This window comes from Mauremys reevesii, linkage group 6, assembly GCF_016161935.1.
Source record: "Mauremys reevesii isolate NIE-2019 linkage group 6, ASM1616193v1, whole genome shotgun sequence".
Lineage (NCBI taxonomy): Eukaryota > Metazoa > Chordata > Testudines > Geoemydidae > Mauremys > Mauremys reevesii.
The window spans coordinates 39,886,562-39,907,724 of NC_052628.1; the positions used below are offsets into that span (position 1 = coordinate 39,886,562).

Below are 21,163 nucleotides of genomic sequence, written 5' to 3' on the forward strand. Positions count from 1 at the left end.
CACTGGGCTAGAACACACAGAGTATTATATAATGCTAAGTACAGTGAAAAATCAAGTCCTAGATATCTCAAACTGGGCAACCAGAATTAAAGAACAGTTCTGATCTTAATCTCTTTGATCCTCACTTCCTTATCTTTAAAATTGGGATCATACCACCTCACCACACACAGGGTTGTTGTGCAAATCAGTTCATTAATGTTTGGGAAGCACTCAGATATTTTAGTGAAGAGTGCCATGGAAAAAACCTCTGAGGAGCTCAGTATTCAGAGCAAGGTTTGAATAGTGTGCAATAAATAAGACATAGACTCACACGTTGAAAAATAAGGATAAAACAAGATACTGAATAGCTATTGGTTCTGTGAATACCATCTGTCCTGTGCACTAAATGAGGCAGGAGTTTTGGGGGAGAGCGGAGGGTGAAAGTGACCTTGTTGTTAAAGACGGTATCATAATGGATACACATATGGGAGGTGACTTAGGGTTGCACAGACAACCTTAATTCTGGCATTTCCTTACTTTTGAGTGCTTGATTTTGCAACCTTGATATTCTTTTAACATTGTTTTTTGTGTATAGTTATATATACATCGTCTTCCTCAATAGGTATATACAAAAATTAAAGAAGGGATTAACATTTTTGTTAATTTTTATAACCTTAATAAAATACCATTTGAAAATCAATCCAACATTATGTGCATGCACATATAATCATTTATATTTTAATGTGTAACTGTATATTACATAATTATTACTAATTAAGTGTAAGTAAATTGTACTAAATTTGTACTAATTAACTGATCAGATGATCCATCTACACTATTCAATTTAAAACTATGGGACTTTGTAGGCATAAGGGCTGAGTGGATATGTTGGATAAAGATAAATAAGTAAATATTTATTGATATAGCACACGCAGCTTTACATTAGGGTCAGGTTTTGTTATCTTTTTAAGACTGTAAAGGTTAGAAACTGACTTTTTGTTTTAGATTAAAGTTTAAATTGTTCAGGAAAGTACGACTTAGACAATTTCTTATGCTTCCCTTTCACTACTGGAGTGTATTTTTTAAGTCTTAGTTTTGATGAAGTTAAATATGATGTTCCAGGGCTTCTAAACTGAGCTTTTAATGGAAGCATTGTGTTAATCCTTACTATAAAGAGACTAATGTTTACATAAACTTTTGGTTTTTAACATGACAAAAGATGCAGGGAACCACAATACCATCTCCTAGGATGGGAACGTTGTTGTTTTTCTTTCTTTTCTTTTCTTTTTTTTATTTTAATGTCAAAGTCATAATCTTTAAAAAATAGGAAATTGCTGCTACTTCTTTTGCTTCTGCTGCTATTTCTTAGGCACTTACAGCCATAACATTTGAATGCCATAACCGACACTTTTAGAAGTCACCAGTTCTCTGAAGAAGGTGGACAAATGTATGCTCCTCTTCTTCAAATATCAGTTACTTAATTAAAAAGAATCCAGTCTGTCTGGTTTATTTCATGGAGCACAAACCATGGACCATTATCTCCTAGGATAAGACTTGCCAGAAGTGATGGCTCTTGTCTCTCTAGTGACAAGATTTAGGCTTGGCCCAGTTTCTGGAAGTAGGACTAGCATAAGGTGGGATCTCTGCTGAAAATGACCATCACCCCACTTCCACTCCTAAAAAACAAACAAACTCAAAGTTTTACTAGTTTTTCATTAGCCTTGGTATTTCCACTCAGTGCATCTTCCACAGTGGACTGCAGTGTGAAAACAAGCCTTTCAGATAGCTAGACCATAACCTGTTCATAGCATTGAAAAACAAGGGCCTTGAAATTGATCCTGGTATGAACAGTTAGCCGAGTGCAGGCTGAGAGAGCCTTGTAGAAATGCTGATAAACCTTAATTTTAGCATAAATGTTCATTTTGCTATACTAAACAAATTATACTGTGTTGTAAGAGAGTACAATATAATGACCTATGCTTCGTTGAAACAAAAACACTGCCTAAAAATTTGTGTGTGTGTTCATCTAGGCTTCCAGATGGATTTTCCCAACTGTTAAACCTAACACAGCTATACTTGAATGATGCTTTCCTTGAGTTTTTGCCAGCCAATTTTGGCAGGTAAGTTCAATTTTAGTCTGAAAACCTATAATATTAATTCTTGCTTCTTAACTATTCAGAAAAGGTTTTGCTGCCTCTTTAAGCAAAGGGTGGGAGATAAATCTCCAACAGGTTTTCCATGTATTACATAGCTTAAAATAAAACAAAAACCACCAACATCCTCTTTGGTAGATCTTCCTGAGTGTTCTATTTGTTCTATTTGTACCCTTGAGAAACCTTACCAAACATCACTTAGTGGAAAATAACAATTAGATCCTTGTCTCACTTCATGGGGTAAGTCTGTCTCGTTTTAAGTATGAGAAACTAATCTTGCCGAAATCCAGCTTGGTCACCATTTAATTGTTGGAATCAAGCAAAACAATGACTTCATCTTCAGCAATCTATTTATGAACATTCCACCCGTTTCTGGTACATACAGAGATGTTTTTATACATTAGTAAACTTATGTAAGCCAGTGATTCCTGAATGATTAGTGCTTAGGAACACATAACATATTTGCTATCAGTTATTCGCAGAACCCTGTGTGACAGGTTCCCCCCCCGGGGTGTCACCTGGAACTGGGGTACCACTGAGCCCTCTGACCCACCAGCCTGGGATCCCTTCTACACTGTGCTGCCTCTTGCACTGGGCTCCCTCTCATACTGTGCTTCTCCAAGCTTGCACTTTCACCAGCATTCACTCAGACAAGGATATACCCAGTTGCAATTACATGCAGACTCCGACCAGCCACTGCATGAACCAACAATAGGGAGGCCACAGTCAGAATAACTACCAGATTCCCAAACTCTCTCACCCCACTGGAGTATAAACCCAAAATTATACCATCCTGTGCTGCACAAGGAACTGTACAGCGTAAACTCATAGCATTCACTCCTCCCTCAATCTGGAGAGGAAATGCAGCAGCCCCTTGAGCTAAGATTCCCAAGCACTTCACTGTAAACTTACTGGTTTAGATTAAAACATAAAATAGATTTTAAGTGAACAAATTTATCTTTTGTAGTTATTATAAGTGATAGCAAACAGATCAAAATCACAAACTATGCTTAACATACTAGAAAGATAGGATTTGAATTACCAGTCTCTCACCCTGACTGATGATACAAGTGGGCTGCAGATTCTTAAGGCACAAGCTACACTTGCTTTGCAGTTTGGAATCCCCAGGTTTTTCCTACACAGGCTAGAAATCCCCCTAGCCTGGGTCCAGCACTTCCTCCAGTTCAGTCTTTTGTTCCGTAGGTGTTTCCAAGAGTTTTCTTGTGTGGGGAGTGAAGAACGAGAGAGGATGTTACTCCCTGCCTTATATAGCTTTAGCATATGGCAGGAACCCTTTGTCCTAACATCAGTTTGTGGAAAAACACTGGTATCCAAGCTGGAGTCCAGAGTCATATGGCCTGGTCACATGTCCTTGCATACCTTGCTGAGTCATAGCAGCAATTGCTTACAGGCTGGTCAGAACATTCACAGGAAGGTTAAATTCTTCCAGGGTCCATTGTTTTTGCTGATGGACCATCAGCACTGTCTGGCTTCTTCATTGTTGTACCAGAAAGGCTAGTTGTGGATGTCACCCAGAGTAAGCACGATTGAAATACAGATACATATTCAATAACTTTAGATACAAAAATGATACATGCATACAAATAGGATAATCATATTTAGCAAATCATAACTTTTCCAATGACACCTCACATGACCCATCTTGTACAAAATGCATTATAATTATGCCATAATCATATCATCATATCATCACTGTGAAGAATATCAGGTGCAATGTCATACACGTAAGAAAATTTTCTCTAAATCAGAGTATGAGGCAAATACTTATATCCTACCCTTTAAACTCTGGGTTAATTCTTCAGTGCAAAAATGATAGGATAGTATAGTTAAGAAGAAAATTATTTTTAGGCCAGTACTGTCTGTCCTTTTCTCCTTGTTCTTTTGGTTTGTCCACTTCTGCTTTGTTGCTCTCTTCTTCCCTGTCCTGTCTGGCTCTTTCTTTCAACCCCTGTCCCCTACCATGTCTCATCCAAACTTTTCTTTTAGGAGCTACACCAATTTACACCAGCTGAAGATCTGACCCTTTGAGTGTAAGTGACTAGGATCCTTTAATCCTAGTCAATACACTTCAGTAAACAAGTGCTCAGAAAAGGTGCTGAAAGCAGAAGCATAGCACTACTCTTCTACAATTGCTGAAGTAGTTTGGCAGACCAGTAGGCACTCAGTGAAAAGCAAGAACAAAAGTAGTCTGTTAGCAATGCATTTACTAGTCATCTGAGATGCACACTTTTAGGGTTGTTGGCCTAGATCTCTCTTATATATGTACTCATTTCCTGAATACAGTATTTAAAAAAAATAAGATACACTGTGCATTAAACATTTTGATTACAAATAGGTTGAGTGGGAGTTGTTTTCTTCACTTCACTCTTAGAACTGAGCCATGAGGTATGTCTACGCTTCGAACTGGATGTGTATATTCTAGCTTGAGGACATACCTCTGCTAGCTCTGATTGAGCTAGCATGCTAAAAATAGTGTAGCCACAGCAGCAGGAGGGCCTAGCTACCCCAAGTATGATCCCATCTGAGACTCTAGGTAGGTCGTTGAGGTGGCTAGCCCCTTACACTATCATGGTTACACTTTTATTTTCTGTGTGCTAATGCAGGTATGTCTCCTCAAGCTGGAATTTACAACTGTGGCTTGAAGTATAGACATACTGTCATGGTGTTCTGGGTATAAATCAGAGCAGCAAGGGGTTGTGTCACTGCTTATCCTGCAACCCTGGGTGCACTACAATGCTTTGCTGCTGTAGCTCCGAGCCTGGGATACTCACAGCTAGCAGGTTACACCCTGAGTGTCTGTGTGCCAGACAGCCCTGGTTCAGCAGCTCTGACCCCAGAAGCCTGTCTATTGCCTCACAACCCCACTTTCACCAGCCTTGGTTACAACCGGCACGTGACCCCAACACACTCCCCCAGCCCCAAAACCATGTGCCCTGAAGTGTCCAGCCCTCACCTGGGCCACTCAGACAAATATTAAAGTTTGTTGCTCATTCAAAGAGACAGAAGCCCATTACATCTTATTAAAATAATGGAGGTAATTACACCCTTCCCTTCAAACACAGCACTGAGTTGGTTTATAGTGAACCCCCCCCCCCCCCACAAATTTTATAACAAAATATACATAGGATTAAGTTATGCCAAGTAAAAGAAATAAAAGTGGAGATGGGTATGAGCAATTAAAAGTGAAAATACATATCTAATAGTCTAAAACTTAATCTTGCAAGGTACAGGCTTTGTTCAAGATGGTTTCTCTCACCAATCTTCCTTCTTCCCAGCCATGGCTGACTTCCCCTCAGTTGGGATCTTCCACAGAAGTACAAGATGCTTGGTTCCCTTGTCTTCCTAGATGAAAGAACTTTGCCCAAGCAGCTTTCTCACCTATATTCAGTTCTCTCTTTGGTTGAAGGACCCATCTTTCTCAGCTTGCAAGAGGTCTGTCCCTTGTGGCTGTCTAGTGATGGATGCCAAAAATGGCTTCTGCCCTTGCTTATATCTTCCAAAGTTCAATGAACTTGTTTCAAAAGGCAGGATAACTTCATGCTGTTTTTTCCTTCGTGTGGGCTTCCCATCCCTATGTATGTAAATGTGATTTCCTTTGATTTGTTTCCACCACGCTTAATTTACATCGGAGACAGGTAAATAGCTGTGATGTTCCCTCCTGTCTGGGAGAGACCTGTATCTTCCTTTGTTTGGGCACAAACTGTAAAAGCTAATATCAATGGGTACTCATAATTCCTTATATAATCTTAATGCATACGTTTAACGACAATACTAATCACCAGTGTCATAGGCTTTCATAAAAGATCTCTCTACACACTTTTATAATACAATAATATTGTATACAGTCTGTTGACTCAGTTGCTTATCACTTGAGATTCAGCTCCTCTGTCTTTATATTGATTAGCCTGATAGCTTTGTTTACCTACTATGCAAATGGACCTTCATTGTCTCTGCCTGGTGACCAGGCTAGCCTGAGAAGCAAATATACATGCCTTTGTCTAAGGCAGACCTATTTACCAACTCTCCCGATATGTCTGGTTTAAACACGTTTTAGTCATAATTCTAGCATATAGCCATTACTCTTAATGCACACTGTGTACATACATCATGCAAGAATATTACTGATCAATGAATTCTTAGTTTTCCAATGACCCTATCAGATGACACCTTTTTAGATGCAGATTATAACCATAGTGAATTGGTATACATTGAACTAATCAGGCCAGCTGAAACTCACTACCTGATACCAGTGAACCTCTTGCATTGGGATGGTTTTAGCGTCACACTTCTCCCATTACAAAGTTACAGGAAAGTTAGCTAGCGGCTAACCCAAAGGCAGCCTTTCAGAGCCCTCTCTCCTGGACATGGCATCTGCCACTATATTTTCTTTCCCCTTTATATAGAAGAAACATGTTCTGTCACCTTTGTCTGTTTACAATCTCCAGGACACATCAGAGACTATACATAACTCCACCTACTGTCCGGCTAAGAATAGTACACATCCCGTGCAATTCATTTGTTATCTTGTCTCCCTCACCACACCCCAGCATGCTTAATTTTCACCCACCTGTTATATCTGCCTTTTAGACTGTAAGCTTTTTTGGGCAGGAACTTCAATTTATCATCTTTGTATATCACCCAGCACAATGAGATCCAATGTCGTTGAGGACCATAGATGGTACTGCAATATAAATGTGTTTATAATAATTTAAAAATTTAAAATTAATGGGAATTGGGATGCAAATCCCTTAATAGCTATGAAAATCTCAGCCGTGGTTTTTAAAATACACAGGTACTGACTTAAAACACCCTAATTTCTAGGCTAAAAGAGCTGAACAGGAATTATTAATAGACCTTATACCATCAATTGTTTATATATATATATATATATATATATTAAAATGGGTTTAAACTGCTACGGTTACAGTAAAATTTCCTGAGATAAGGTGGGTGAGGTAGCATCTTTTAGTGGAGCTTATAGAATCTCAGAATATCAGGGTTGGAAGGGACCTCAGGAGGTCATCTAGTCCAATCCCCAACTAAATCATCCCAGCCAGGGCTTTGTCAAGCTGGGCCTTAACCTCTAAGGAAGGAGATTCTACCACCTCCCTAGATAACCCATTCAAGTGCTTCACCACCCTCCTAGTGAAAAAGATTTTCCTAATATCCAACCTAAACCTTCTCTGCTGCAACTTGAGACTATTACTCCTTGTTCTGTCATCTGCTACCACTGAGAATTGTCTAGATCCATTCTCTTTGAAACCCCCTTTCAGGTAGTTGAAAGCAGCTATCAAATTCCCCCTTCATTCTTCTCTTCTGCAGACCAAATAATCCCAGTTCCCTCAGCCTCTCCTCATAAATCATGTGCTCCAGCCCCCTAATCATTTTTGTTGCCCTCGCTGGACTCTTTCCAATTTTTCCACATCCTCCTTGTTGTGTGGGGCCCAAAACTGAGCACAGTACTCCAGATGAGGCCTCGCCAATGCTGAATAGAGGGGAATGATCACGTCCCTCAATCTGCTGGCAATGCCCCTACTTATACAGCCCAAAATGCCATTAGCCTTCTTGGCAACAAGGGTAGGAGCCTTGCCTTATAACAGGCTTATTCAAAGTGATACAAGCTACAAAAATGAGATCTGTGAAGGGTGTTGGCATTTTCATAATATAATAAATACCATAATAAATAATAATTAATAATAGTGTGTAATAAACATGTTATAAAAACAAATTTTATATTACCAAGATCACTGCTTTTATAATTTATACTCAGGTAAAGGAGAAAATCCCTGGAGATATTCATTTTTAGGAGGGGGTTTGCGAGACTTGACAATTTAGTGAAAGGGGTTGACAGGTTGTTAAAGTTTGGGAACTACTGAACTGGAAGAGGCCTCACCAGTCCTGAGTAGAGCAGGACATTACCTCCCCATGTGTCACATATGACACTCCTGTGAATACACTCCAGAATTATATTAGCCATTCTCATAACTGCATCACTCTCTTGGCTGACATTCAATTTGTGATCCATTATAACCCCCAGATTCTTTCGTATAGTACTGCTTCCTAGCCAGTTATTCCCCATTTTGGATCTCTGCATGTGCTTTTTCCTTCCTAAATGTAGTACTTTGCTCATCTTTATTGAATTTCATCTTGTGGATTTCAGAACAGTTCTCCAATTTATCAAAGTCCTTTTGAACTATATATAAGCCTGTCCTCCAAAATTCTTGCAGTCCCTCCCAGCTTGCTGTCACCTGCAAATTTTATAAGTATGCTCTGCACTCCATTATCCAAGTCATTAATGAAAACATTGAATAGTACCTGATCTTTTATTCTTACTTTTGCCTTCTATTCTGACCTGAAGAAGAGCTCTGTGTGGCTCGAAAGCTTGTCTCTCTCACCAAGAGAAGTGATCCAATAAAAGATAATACCACCTTCCTTTAATATCCTGGGACCAACATTGCTGTAGTTACACTCCATACAGTAAGATTTCCTGTTTAGTAATGTGCTCATTCAGTTGCTTAGTTAGTTAATTAGTCTTGTGTATGAATAGAATTATGGAGAGAAATTAGAAATTGTAAGACAAGTGAATTTTTTTCATTTGTATTTGTTACATATTTGAAAATATTAAAAATGAGAGAGAATAAACTAGAACTGAAATAAAGCCTCCAAAATGTGCTTTAAAAACATTTTGTTTTTTGGTTGTGCATTCTGCAGATTTATTGGCATCTGTTTTAGGCACACTTTGATACACATTTAAGCTATTATATTTTTGTAGCAGATTAGTGTGCTTTTTTCAAGTTTTGTAAACACAGCTGAGCTTTAGTTAGCTATTAGTCTGAATGTGGAAACAAAGTGTAAGTGTCATGTGATGTCTGCTTAATTTATCTGGAGCAATGTCAAACAGAGCCTAGATGTAAGCCAGTTGGCTATCTCACTAGGCGGTGCACCAAAGAGCACTCTTCCAGCCACAGGATTTCTGTCCTTTTCTTAAAGGCTTTAATTTTATTTCTTCAAAATAAACTTAGAAATTCAAAACGTCGATGGTGTCCTTTCCCCTGACCTTCTTCTGCAGGGGCCTATCTAGTCCCTTCAGGATTACATTCTGCAGATCATCTGCCTGGGAGTCAAGTCAAGGCAAACCTTTCTGATCCCTTCTCCTTCCTCGCCTGCTTGCCCGCAGGATTACACTCTACAGGCCATCTGTCTGAGAATCACATATAAACTGTGTTCTTTCCTCTGCCCCAGGACCTCTTGCCTCCCTACCCGCTGCAGTTCCTATCCTCAACTAAGCTACTTACTCACTTTTATGAGAATCATTTGATCTTCTAGCTATCATTTGATCCCTAGCTTTACAGCCTCAAGTGAGAGGCAGCTGATTAGTCTGATTGGGCCTAGCTGATTGGATGCAGTTGGGCTCAGCTCCCCTTAAAAGGCCAGCCATTCTGATACTAGCATTTGACTGCAATAATTTCATTGGCAGCAGTCTACAAAAAACATAAGCTTGGGACAAGTCATATCAGTCTGACCTAGTGAAGTACTAGGAGCTAAACACACTCAACTCTTATTAAACTAAGTTAAATTGATATAGATTAACTCTCCAGCAGGTTTCACTGTCTAGTTCTGATTTGAATGGCTGTCCTTTTTAGCTTCACTGCCAAAAAGCTCTGTTTTGGGAAGTTCTCAACTCTTCCCTGATGATGTTAAAGAGTGTTCAAGGAGCCCAGCACTTCACAGGAATAGGGCATTATGACAGTGAAGCTAAATAAGATAGTTATTCAGATCTGAATTACACATGAAAATCTCCTAGAGAATTATCTGTATTTCTTTAATTAGTTCAGATCTTCTCTAAGGAAATGTTTCATTTAATCATAATATAAATTTACTTAAAGGCAGAGATAGACATTAAGGATGTACTGTACTCCACCACATAAAACCCTATATAGGTGGAGTGCTGAATGGTTGAGGAGGTGAAAAAGCCAACCTCCTCAACCCCGCAAAACCAGAATCATGGTACTGCTCTGCTAAACATTTTCCTGATTGGCCCTGCTTTGAGCAGGGGGTTGGACTAGATGGCCTCCTGAGGTCCCTTCCAAACCTGATATTCTATGATTCTATGAATTCTATGATTCTCATGCTTATTCCAACCTGTTCATAAACACAGATCTGCACCCTTATCCCACTCCCAAAGTGGCCTTCTGCTCCATCTCATGTGGCAGCAGTGCAGACACCTAGCTTTTCCTGACGTGTAGGGTATGTACAGGTAGCCTTTATAGCCACTCAGTCAGTGGACTCCCCGCTCAGCTATATTTTATTCTATATAGATTCTGTTTTTTCAACCAAAAGAAAATGGTAATCAGCCACTTAGCAAGGATTTTATCAACTATTGAAATAGACCAGGATATTACTTCACCCACCTTGTCTCTCTGATATCCTGTGACTAACACAGCTACAACAACATTGGATATTGAAACAGAAGTCTTTTATGATTATAAAGGAGAGACCTTTCATTTCTTGACCCAAATATCTAATTTTGATTGACCCACCACTTAAATACATTTTGTGTGTGCTTCTAACTTAAATAATTGTTTAAGGCAAATCCAGGATGCTTGAAACCTTTTGTGAAGTCCTAACTTTCTCCTCTGAATAGTGGAAATTATAGGAAGTAGGTACTCTTAGTACCTATTTTGTTTAGATAAAATCAGATTGTGAAATTGGTACGGTGCAAAAAACTGTGGTCTCTTCAATTCACTTTTTTACTTTGGATAATTATATAAACTAATTCTAATTTGTATCTAAGGATTGTACTTAATATATACATATGTGTTAGAAGTGTTTTGAAACTGCTTCACTTCCTCCAAAGCCTATGAAAAAAATCAACATGTAAAATAAAGAAAACTTTCTGAGTTCTTGCCTCTCTTTTTCCAAGCTTCAGTTTAAGAAGTGAGGCCCTGCCTTTGTGAATACAGTCCATAATAATAAAATTCAGGCTGAGCAATACTTGGCATCTGATAAACAAATTACAAATTTAGAGGTTGGTGTAGTAGAATAAATTGTAAATGTTCACAGTACTCTCCACATTTTCCTCAGTCATACAAATCAGATATCAAAATAGTATTTCTCTCAGGGTGTTTGGCTTTGATCTTCACTCATATTTTTTTTCTTTTTTTTAAAAAATATTGTTTGCTTCATGTGGCTTCCCTGTAACTCTAACTCCGCTATATAGTAGATGCTGGATAACAATTAGAACGCTTGCACTTCCCCCACAACTCTGTTACAATTAGGTTAAATTACTCTTTAGTGAAATTGCCCTATGTGACATTGTAGTAATTAGTACTGACTTCATTTATTACAATCCAAATTTGAAACCTTACAGAACTAGTCTCTATTTCTACTGATCCAGTACTATGCAGCTGTCATTCTATACACAGTATTCATTAACACAGAGCCAGAGACATACACATATGTTTTACTGTAAGGATGAATATTGGCCAGGATACTGGAGTTAGCCTCCATTGCAGTATATACAGAATTCCATTTCAATGGCTGGTGCTAAGCACTTTTGAAAATCAGTTCATTCATGTCTAAATATACAAATCTGTAGGCTGTGCCTTTAAGCAAGGCTAATATCTGCATTTAGATTCTTATCTAATGCTAACATAGTGCAGTATTACAGGTGTGATAGCCTTTGGGTGAGATGATATTATACTGTTGTGTTTGTCCCACTGGAAGTTACAACCCATAGCTCTATTCAGAAAGAGTACAATGATAATCTTGGTGTCCAGATCAGCACTTTTCAATAAAACAGGTTCTAGTGTCCAAAACTGTATATCTTGGGAAAATAATGGTTATGGCATATGCCTACATAGCCATGATATTTCCAGCTTCTTATTCATTGTTTTGTAGAGCACATTGGAATATTTTAAGAATGAAAAGGGCAGAATAAAGACACATTTATTTCTACTTTACTCCATTATGTCTTCTATTTTCACTTTTTTCGTGAAAAGAAGACATCTGGGAAAACCATTACTTTTTCTACTGCTGTTTCTAGCCTCTGATAAGCACTCTGAAGTGTATAGAAATGTAGCTGGTAAAGCAACAGCCACTACTGCTGCACAGGTTTAAGTTTCTTGTTAATAGACCTGTTACCAAGGAGTTCAGCCTCAGCCTCTGGCACATGTGATCTTTGATGCTTAGAGTCATTTTATAACTCAGCACTAGCTAGCTGTAGACAACCTTCCATGTCTTCTGTAAAGAAGTTAATATGGCAGTGCTATGAACTCATTTTTAATCTTATCTTTCCAGTGTTGTACAGTCCATATTTCAAAAAGTTGGTTCAGTAAAAGATATTACCTCATCCACCTTGTCTTTTAAAAAGATCTTAATTTTCCATAAATTTTGTACTTTACGTAAACTAACAATGCAGAGTTAGGATTTTGAGGCATTAAACTTTTAATATTATCTCTTCAGTTTAACAGAAATAATTTTGCAAGACTCTGAGGCTGCTACAGAGCAGAATGCTGATTATTTTAGCCTCCTGCCTTTAATAGTATTTGATTTAAAATGTTTTTCTGCATTAAAGAACTTGTGACCATGCTGAAAAAATAAAATGTCTGAAATATTCTGTTTGGGAGTCAACGAGTGGTTGTAATGTGACTTTGTAGGCATATCTTCTTGGAAAGTGGAACTATATATTTGTGATGTTGTTGTATTGATGCAGGATCTTAATCCTAAACACAGGAAATCAGATTTAGCCGAGTTGTTGAACTAATTTTCTGCTGACTGTGGTTCTCATACAAGGTATTAAATATTTAGATTTTTGTGTTTAGAAGTTGAGCTGTAATACATGCAGGCTGCTTAGAGTAACTGTGGGCAAAATAATTCCTGGAATATTCAGTTGAAGTAAACAGTTACTCCAGGTATGAATTTGGCTCATTTTTTAAAATGAAATAAAATTACTTTAGCTTTGTTAGTTGATGTATAAACATTTTTGCAATGAAGCTTCAGGTTTATCTAAAATATTAAAATAGATACTAAAAAAACGAATTTTGGTAAGACTGAATATAGTTTTTTGTTTAAAGTTCAGAACCCCAGACGTCGCAGGAGTATTGCACAACTCACTTTTGAAACAAGTGTCATGTTGCTTCCCTTTTTGATTTTACGCATTATGGATTAGTGTCTCATAATACATACCATTTTTTTTGCTGCAGAGATACCATTTCCCAACAATGCAAGAAGGTTTTTTCTGTTGCCTTTTTGTGGTGAAATAACATGTACTATATATATTGTGTGCTATGATTTGCATAGACAACCTTACATACTTAATACAGGTGGACTACATAGGGACATCTATAGTTAAGGTTGTCTAAGTGTTTCCATTTTAAATAACCATCTCTGTTCGATTCCCATATATCAATCAAGATATTTGGATATAGTTCGTGAAGGCCAGCAGATGAAGTAAAACTAAAAAGGCTTTTGATCACCTCATCCTTCCCGTACTTATAAGAGGTTTTGTATCTCCCAGAGTTCCAAAGTGTTTGTCTCAGTAGGTGGAACCAGTTGAGGAGATAACTTGAACAAAGGAGAAAAAGGAATAAGTCTAAGGAAGGCAACATAAATAACAATGTCTCTGTCATGTCAGTGATTCATACAGCAGGAAGATGTGGTCTGGAAGCGCTAGATGCAGATGAGATCAGAAGAATGGGAGATAGTTTCCAGTGATATTCTAGGAGATTTACAGATACTGAGAGGTTAGTCTGAAGTGGACTGAAGGGCCTTCAAGACTAGCAGGAAGGCAAAGAGATCATTCAGCAGGTTCAAGAAGCCTTGGGCAAGCAGAACAAATGTTCTAATGTCCATGATAGACAGAATCTTGCAGAAGCTCTCCAGGAGGTTTAACTTCATAGCCATAAACTGGCTAAAGATGCCCTGGTACCAAGATCTTAATAGATATGCCTGGTGAAAGACCCATCATTCTGCTTGTCACAAAGGATCTGCTCAGGCAAACACAATTTTCCTAGGAAATCCTAATTCACCAGCGCAAGTGATCTAGGTATGAGGGAGTAAAACCTTTAATAAAAGAGTAGGTGCTGCCAGATAAGGTAATGTCTTCTAGAATGTACTTTGTTGTCCTATATGAGAATAAAGAATGCTTGAGTCCTCTTCTGGTACAGGAGAACAAAAATAGTTCCTTCTCGATCTCTAGTTCTGGACATCCTGCCATTCCAGTGAGTTGGTCAGAATTGGAATTGAATACCAGATCGATGTATCTATTACAGTATTATAGGGTGTGACGGTTCACTTTTCTATGCACATCACCCAGATGTGACCAAAAGCATGAGAAAGCTTTGAAGAGAAAAATGATACTGTTAATAGGCATTCCAGTTGTCCCTTAAATTTGATTGCTAATATTCAGTGAAACTTAAGTTTATTCTCCCTATTCTCATAGCATCTTCTGTTGAGCCCCTTAAGTCTATTTGCTGCATATCATAGCTTTTAACTTTTTTGCTATTACTTCTGCTAGAGTCAGGGAACTTTAATGTTCTATTCTGTAATGTAGAAGGACTGCCAGCAGGTAATATGAAGAACTCTTGTCCTCATGATCCTGCCTGAATTTATACCTAAGGCAGTTTCTACATTTCATCTAGCCTTGTCACTTCTGTCTTAATCCACAGAATTCCAGAGGGTAAGCCACATTGCTTGGATGTCAAGATCCCATTGAATTTATCTTGGCCAAGGTTATTTATCTTGCATCAAGGCTTTACTGTAAGAAAGGTCAGGCAGTTTCCAAATAGAAAACTTAAAAATGGATTAATGAGCTGACTAGAAAGAAAACTTGGGAAGGGAAGTCCAAGGTGAATCCAATGGCCACTTGATCAGATGGCTGACACAGTAGACCTGATGTATCTTGATTTTAGTGACAGTCCCATGTGACATTCTCATAAACAAACTTGGGAAATGTGGTCTAAATGAAATTACTATAAAGGTGAGTGGACAACTGGTTGAAAGACCATACTCGAAGTAGTTAGTAATGGTTCACTGTCAAACTGGGAGGGCATATCTAGTGGAGTGCTGTGGGGGTCAGTCCTGGTTCCGATACGATTCAGGGGTCAGTCCTGATTCCGATATGATTCAATATTTTCATGAATGATTTGGATAATGGAATGTAGAGTATGCTTATAAAATCTGGGAATTACCCCAAGCTTTGGGGAGGAGGAGCAATTTTGAAAGCACTTTGGACACAGGATTAGAATTCAAAATGATCTTACCAAATTGGAGAATTGGTCTGAATTCAACAAGATGAAATTCCATAAAGAGAATGTAAAGTACTTCACTTAGGAAGGAAAAATGAAATGCACAACTACAAAATGGGGAGTAACTGACTAGGTGGTAGTACTGCTTGAAAGGATCTGGGGGCTGTAGGGGTCACAAATTGAATGAGTCAACATTGTGATGCAGTTGTGAAAAAGACTAGTATTCTGGTATAATAACAAGTATGTTAACAGTATGCTGTACTCAGCACTGGTGAGTTCTCAAGTGGAATACTCTGTCCAGTTCTGGGTGGCACACTTTAGGGAAGATGTGGATAAATTGGAGAGTCCAGAGGAGAGCAATAAATGATTCAGAAAACCTGATCTATGAGGAAAGGTTAAAAAAAATGGGGCTTGATTAGTCTGGAGGAAAGACAGAGAGGGGACATGTCTTTAAGTATGCTAAGGTCTGTTGTAAAGAGAACTGTAATCAGTTGTTCTTCATGTCCACTGAAAGTAGGACAAGACATAATGGGTGTAATCTGCAGCAGAAGAGGTTTAGGTTAGATATAAGGGAAAAGTTTCTAACTGTAAGGATAGTAAAACATTGCAATAGGCTTCCAAGGGAGGTTGTGGAATCCCCACCTGAAGGTTTTTAAGAACAGGTTGGACAAACACCTGTCAGGGATGCTTTAGGTGTACTTGATCATGCCTCAGCACAGGGGGCTGGACTTGATGATTTTTTTGAAGTCCCTTCCAGCCCTACATTTCTGTGATGGGTTCTTGTGGGACTAGAGACCAGAGGTATTGTTTTAACATAGCTTTATGTATATGTATAGAATATACAATATGGTCTAATATATTCCTTATATCAGAAATTGTGTTTTAATTTGTTTTCCTTAATCCTGCCCTTCCCCTCAAATGACCTTTTTGTTTTGACATTTCTGGAGAATTTATATAAACTAAGAATTGTTTGAAATGTATAAAATATCTGTGGGTAGAGGAGAACAATTGTGCTCAAGGAAGAGCAAATAATCAGAAGAGAGACCCAGTTTAAAAAAAACCCGAAAAGGTGAGATTACAGTTGTGTCACTTTTTGTACAGACTATCTTTGCAGTTTTAAGTGAAAAATATTTCTGGTCTTTAAATGATTTTTAGTAGTTGTACAAAAAGTAACTTTCAGTACAATTTCTATTTCTATCACAAAGTTTGGGTTTTGTCAGAAAATAGAAATATTTTACCTTTTAATGGTCAGTAATTCTATCGTGTTTATATTACAGGTTAACTAAACTCCAGATATTGGAACTGAGAGAAAACCAGTTAAAGATGTTGCCAAAGTAAGTACAGATGGAATATTTAAGGTACATGCCTGCTTGGTTTTCATTTCAGTAAACTCTTAATGACTTTTCAAAAGTGGATTGAGCCTTAATTGGTCCAGGATTCACCAAAACTTCATGATCAAACCCAGATTAATCAGCCCTCTTGCAGAAACTCTTCCTCCTCCTCATGTTCAGTCTCTTCCTTGTCCTGGCTTTCCAAATTAGCTTTTGCTCTCTCTTTTCTAACCCAGTGGACTCCTTGATCTTCTGCCTCAGATACTTGAGTTTTTATTGACTAGGTACTTTGTTAATTTCCCCCTCTTTCCCTCAGTCACTGGGACTGCATCCCAAGAATTATGCCTTAATCCAGCTCGGTGAATGTTATGATTCCAGCTGAAAATATTTTAAATTGTAATCCATCAATTTCCCTCTCCAGAAATCTTGACAAATTTTAGTGTACCATTGCCATACTCTCTGTATGTGCATGCATAAATTTATTTTAGTGGCACTAAGTCTTTTTGACTTTACTGTTGAAATCTTTTGTGGATATTATTCAAATTCTAATATTAAATTCAATGTATGTGGGATTAATAGACGCTTATTGTTCAGAGTGACTGAGTGAATGTGAGTCACTTGTTTATGAGCAACTTTGATCATGAATAAATTTATTATTGATAAAATACAACACAGTACATACCTATGTTCTGTGGAATTTGTTATGGAAGATGTATTCCAAAACACTTCACTGAATCGTTTAACATAAGTAGTATGAGTATCCCCCAATCACGTTTCCACAGCTGTAAAATGCTTGTTAAAATTTTAATCTCAGGTTGTCTTAATAGTAAAATTAAACTGTAAGCTTTATTTTTTAGATTGTATATCACTTCTAGTCCCTTCCTTCACCTCTTAATTTCAGGCAGTGATTGTGGGTTGCTCTCCTTATTCTAGCATAGGACAAACTAACCCAGGAAGCTGACAGTGTTGTTACTTCTCTGGTCTGGCACTGCCCTGAGTAATTTAATTTTCCACCTAATTCACATGGTGATCCTACTTAACTAAGACTGTTTTCATTTAAGATATATGCAAGTAATGGCATACAGCTGAAATACTTTCTTGGACAGAATTGATTGTGCCTTATTTTGCACATTGTGTTTAGATACTTTACGTCAGGGGTGGCCATACTTTCTGACTCTCCAAGCCACATATGACAATCTTCAGAAATTCGAGAGCCAGAGCGCGCCTGCCCAGGGCTCGTGGCTTCAGCTGCACAGGGCGTGCCTGTTGGGTGGGGAGATGGGGAGGTTCATGTGTCATGTCTTTAATAATTGGAGATAGGTATATCTCCTAGAACTGGAAGGGACCTCAAAAGGTCATTGAGTCCAGCCCCCTGCCTTCACTAGCAGGACCAAGTACTGATTTTTGCCCCAGATCCCTAAGTGGCCCTGTCAAGGATTGAACTCACAACCCTGGGTTTAGCAGGCCAATGCTCAAACCACTGAGCTGTCCCTCCCCCTGATTTTTGCCAGGGTTTGCTCCTCCACTTTGTCACATGATGCAGCCAGGCCCCCTCCCTGCACAGCAGCTGTTAGAGCTGATGCTGTGAGGACAGGCAGCAGCAAAAAGCTGGGAGCTGCAGGGAGAGATACTGCTTCTCCCCACAGAGCTAATACCTGGGAGCTGCAGGGAGGGGCCACTGAGGGTAAGAGGGGAGGTGTGCCTGGGGTTGTGTGACTCAAGCTGTTGTGTGGGACGACTGAACCTTTAAATTGTGCCCCCCCACACACACACACTCATCAGGCACCTGTTGTCTCTGGCAGTAGCCTCTAGTCCCACCATCCTTCTGCAGGGCAGAAGGCCTGAGGCTATTCACCCCCTCCCCTGCAGTCTAGTAGGCAGAGAATTGGGGGGCGGGGCTTTGCGAGCTGCACTTTAACTGTAAATGAGCCACATGTGGCTCACAAGCCATGGGTTGACCACCCCTGCCCTGTATGGCTAAGGGTTCACCTGTCAGCGTGTGACAGTGACCCAAAACAGGTGATATTGAAAACATTATTCAGAAAGAGAACTTTAAATGCTGTGATATTTGTTCATTTGACGTAAAGAATTTTCTCTACCTTTAGCTTCATGATTTTTTATTTGTGGTATATGTAAACTGACATCCCTCAAAGCGAGGGGATATTTGGCATATAGTTACAGTTGAAATGCAAATATATCAGTAATTCCCAGACAAAAGCTTACATGCAGATGGAGTTAAGTTTGAGAGAATATATCAGTAACTTAAGCGTAGTTCTCTTATGGATAAAAATTTTGACAGGAATGTTGTAATGCTTCATGGGTGAAATCGTGGCTCCCCTGATGTCAATGGGCATTTTGCTAGTGACTTCAGTGGGGCCAGGATTTCATTCTGTATGCACAAAAATAAATTCAACTTTAACTGTGCAGTCTTGACTAGCGCCGCCATAATCTTCCTAGCAACACAGCTGCTGCCATAACTCTTACATGTCTTCTAGGATCGATTCAGCAAGGTACTCAAAGCTATTGGTTTTATTTGTGTGTTTAAAGATAACATCATGTAAAAGTACCTTGCTGATTTGGGGCCCTAGCGGGAAGCACTATCTATATATGATATGGCTAAGGAGGAAACCCAGTATAGCTGCTGAGACTCTCAGCACCCTGCATCTACTTTGCAGGTGATGTAATTAGCAGATTAATGCCTGGCCCACCTTCAGTTATGAAGGGAAGGCAGGGACTGTAACAAACATCTAAATTAAAATACTTTTAAAAGTCCAGATGTATGTTTATAAATAAAGGTGCTTTATAACTGTGAAGAATTAGTTTGGATGAAAAAAATCAATATAGAACTAAATAACACAGGAAAAAAGAAATTGGAACGTAAATGCAATGGGGAAAATGCTTTATTGGCGCTAATTAGGTATACCAGCCTGAATTAATATTTTGCTACAGAGCCTAAACAATTGCTTGTTTTCATGTTTATATTTCTGTATTTTTTTCTTTAGTTTCTTCACACTTATTGATACTTGTTGATTTTTATTTTTAATCATAGATGTCATTGGACAAACTTATAGTAACATAGAGCTAGCATGCCTACTGAATTAGGTTTGAGTAAAATATTTAACACTGAAGCAAAAAGCACTTGTTAAAGCTGTTAATCAAAGTGGGTAATTAATGCCAAGGAACTAAATTAACCTTAGTTTGTGCCAAATACATTATTTAGCTTTAAGCTGATCCAATATTTAGAGATTGAAGGATAGGAACTATTGTAATGCACATTAAAAATAGGTCTTCTATGTGAAAGGAAAGCAATAGTACTGAACATTGTATAGACGGTTTATTTGATAGCTAAAAGTAAAGACAAATTATTTTTTATATATGCAGAAACTGAGAAGCTTCTCAGTTTGGAAACATTTTCATTGGCTTTTTAAATGTAGTTCTGATTGTAAGGGTAACTGTTATTGAAAACAAATGCAGTGACCATTTCCTAAAACCAAAAAAAAAGGCAAATGATTTTTAGGGAAAGTTACTTTTGCACTATGTAGGACCAATTCCTGCAAACATATGCATGTAACTAAAGCTGTGTGTTATTCCCACTGAAGTAAATGATATTGCTAGTATCAATAAAGTCATCCATGGCCATAAGTGTTTGCAGTGTTGGGGTCTAAGGTTTAATTAAAACCATGTCTTTTTAAATTCTTTATTTTTGACTAAATTGACATTTTGATTGTGTTTTGTGTAATATGAAACATTATTGTACTCCCTAATGCTATCTTAACTCTATTTAAGATTTTAAGTCACTTTAATGCTTAATGTGACTTTCCTAAATCTTGTTTGCTTTTTAAATTAAAAGAATAGCTGCTTTATGCACAATGGCACAATGTTTGGACATGGAACAAGAAATCAGTCAAAGCAAACATTTATTAGAAATATAAAATAACTTAAGGATTTTTTTGTAGTCTTTCAGCTATTGCATTATATATAAGTAAATGTTTATTTTTTTTAATTCACCTTACTTAAATTCTTAAATATAAAAATAGGCACTGAATACATTTCATGGAATGAATTAAAAATGTGCCTTGTTTACTGCTAGAGTTATATTATTATAATGCTGTCAGCCTTTAAGTGGGGGGTATCAAAAACTTTCGGTTGTCAGCCATGTTCTTTTTGGCCATAGCAAATCCATTATGCAATGCTCATATTGGTGAGGGAAGGCAGATAGAAAACCAGCATTCTGGCCATAGATCGGGATTCTCAAACTGGGGGTCGGGACCTCTCGGAGTCATGAGGTTATTATGTGGGGGGTCGTGAGCTGTCAGCCTCCACCCCAACCCCGCTTTGCCTCCAGCATTTATAATGGTGTTAAATATATACAAAATGTTTTTAATTTATAAGCAAACCTCACACTCAGAGGCTTGCTATGTGAAAGGGGTCA

At 38.2% G+C, this 21,163-nt stretch overlaps 1 protein-coding gene across 11 annotated transcripts in view; it reads left to right on the plus strand.

Annotated features, from left to right (window-relative positions):
- ERBIN (erbb2 interacting protein) overlaps positions 1 to 21,163 on the plus strand; it is a 249,589-nt gene that overhangs the window by 160,401 nt on the left and 68,025 nt on the right. For all 11 annotated transcript variants that reach the window (XM_039544892.1, XM_039544893.1, XM_039544898.1 and 8 more), the window contains 2 exons: positions 2,010 to 2,099; positions 16,678 to 16,734. In XM_039544892.1, coding sequence (XP_039400826.1) covers positions 2,010 to 2,099; positions 16,678 to 16,734 — 147 coding nt within the window. The remainder of the gene's footprint in view (positions 1 to 2,009; positions 2,100 to 16,677; positions 16,735 to 21,163) is intronic.